The sequence below is a fragment of the Penaeus chinensis genome, chromosome 5, assembly GCF_019202785.1.
Source record: "Penaeus chinensis breed Huanghai No. 1 chromosome 5, ASM1920278v2, whole genome shotgun sequence".
NCBI lineage: Eukaryota > Metazoa > Arthropoda > Malacostraca > Decapoda > Penaeidae > Penaeus > Penaeus chinensis.
The window spans coordinates 14130321-14132820 of NC_061823.1; the positions used below are offsets into that span (position 1 = coordinate 14130321).

The 2500-nt window shown below is 38.3% G+C and overlaps 1 protein-coding gene across 1 annotated transcript in view; it reads left to right on the forward strand.

Annotated features, from left to right (window-relative positions):
• The window catches only part of LOC125025811 (protein unc-13 homolog D-like), a 22159-nt gene that overhangs the window by 2037 nt on the left and 17622 nt on the right, over positions 1-2500 (forward strand). Inside the window, exon 2 of the mRNA XM_047614056.1 lies at positions 1318-1494. Coding sequence (XP_047470012.1) covers positions 1429-1494 — 66 coding nt within the window. The 5' untranslated portion in view covers positions 1318-1428. The remainder of the gene's footprint in view (positions 1-1317; positions 1495-2500) is intronic.

Consider the following 2500-nt stretch of genomic DNA (forward strand, 5'->3'; position numbering starts at 1 on the left):
AATATGTGGATGACAACTTACGACAGCTAACTGAGTGATTGTTTGAAATGCTCTGCGACTTCCAGCAAAGGTCATTAGCGACTTAACCTGTATGTAACTTCCTAGTACACTCACCCAGACTTTCGTTGGTATGCTTGGTCATTGTGTAGCGTGCTTGTACTATACTGTAAGGTCATATTGCACGTTGATCTTTGCATACATAACAGCTAGGAAACGTGCTGATTTATAGCACAGAGTGACCATAGTTCATATTTACGCATTCAATCCCATATATTCTGTTCAATACGTCATTTAAGATTTTGCTCCAAATGATATCTTGGGCACGTATAGACACAAATAGCTCTTACATTTATTTAAGGAAATTTCAGTAAGTAAAGAACATTGAGAATGGATTGCCCTAGTCAGTATAATATATATTTTATTAAGGTGGTAGAAAATTAGCTTTGTTTATAAGATAAGGTCTTGAATTATTAGTGTTATTTAGAGTTACAACTATAATAATTATTTATGATTATCATTCTCTCATTATATATGTATTTATTACAAATTCGGTGATCATAATGAGAGGATAATAGTATTCAGATTATTCATGATAATAATATAATACGATATAATAATTATGTTCAGATTTGATAGTATCTATTAAAGAGTGTTTGTATCCTACTAAACGTAGTGGAATCCTGTATTAAAACTTTGTTAGCAGTGCCAATATTGAAGGATGCGAGGCTTTGAACGCTTAAAATACTGATAGCAAGAATGGTTTCAATAGTGATGATGCTGATGGTGTTGATGAAGATAAGGACGATGATGGTGATGGTCATAATGATGATGGTGATTATAATAGTAATTATACCAATGGTAGTAGTGGAAAGGCTCCGTCTCTCGCCGCTATGTCGGTATTTTAAACAAATACATGTATAGATGACAGGTGAATGGATACACACACACACACACTTAAAAGTGTGGGTGTGGGTGTATGTATGTATGTATATGTATATATGTGTATATGTATATATGTGCATATATATATATATATATATATATATTATGTATTTATATATCTATACATTTATATACATTCATATACACATTGTACCTGATATTGCTTCTACGTTTTATTGCTGTTTATTATTATCATTGTTGGTATTATTATCATTATTTTTACATGTTCTTAATTATCTTCATCCGCCCTGACATTTTCACGTAATCTTCACAACACATCTTGCAATATATGTACTATATGTACTTCTATCAATGCAATCCAAGCATTTACATAGCTAGTTTTTTTTTTACAAGATTGTACCATTCTCCTTTCAGAAACAAGTTCTTCAGTCTACCCTTGAAGGAGGTCGCGAAAACGTTCCTGACAACTGGATTTAGTCAGCTCTACCGTTTAAGTTCACGCCGCGGTCTCCAGCTGATTCCAGCATGGCCGAGGAAGCTAGTCCTATTATGGTCCCCCCGACAGAGGATGCTTCAGACAACCTGGTTCGGGTATGGCACTGCTTGATTTTGTTCCATGTGAGAGAGGGAGAGGGGGAAGGAGAGAGGGAGACGGGGAAGGAGGGAGGGAGAGGGGGAAGGAGGGAGGGAGGGAGAGGGAAGGAGAGAAAGAGAGAAAGGGGGATTAGGAAGAGGAAGAAGGAGGAAGGGAGGAAGAGAGAGAGGAATGGAATAGGGAGACAGAGAGTTAGAGAGAGATCGAGAGAGAAAGGAGAGACAGACAGAGGGTTAGGAGATGCAAAATAAATCACGCCTAGACAACTTTATGAGGGAAAAAGAGAGCGACAGACAGATAGAAACGAAGAGTGGGCGAGGAGGGAGAAATAAACACGACGGAGAGAACGGTTAATAAATATAGAAAGGTTCAAGATGAACGTGACCTCAATCCTACTTAAAGAATACTTCAAGTGTTTATCCTTTTCAAAACATATTAGGAGAGAAAGAGAGGAGGAGACAGATAGACTGAAACTGAGTAAGAATGGAAATGGAGAGAGAGGGGGGGGGGGGGGATTCGATAAATTATGAAATATATACGAGAAGGAGAGAGAGAGAGTGAGTTTGGGAAATTAATAGACAGAGACGAGGAGAGCGAGAGGCGAGAAGGAGGGAGAGATAAATGAATTAAAGAGGGAGAAGAGAAGGAAAGAGAAGGAGAAAGATGGACAGACAAACAGAAAAAAATGAAGAGGAACCCACGACAAACTGCACCCACAGAGAAAACAGCCTCCGTATGAATTTATGCAGCAGGAGGGGCAGAGGGCGTGACAGAGAATGTTGAGATTATTAACCCCTTCCGGTCTCTTGATACTAAGAAAGGGTCTAATTTACACTGAATTCTGCCTATTCATGGTATGGTTTAAAAGAGGGACTAAAGTGACTTTTTTCGTATAAGGAAGAAAATTGCAAGAATTTCTACACTCCACGACCAACTTTTGCTCTCTCTCTTGCCTAACACGAATGTCCGGGGAGACACAAGATTCGTGAAGTGACTTTATGG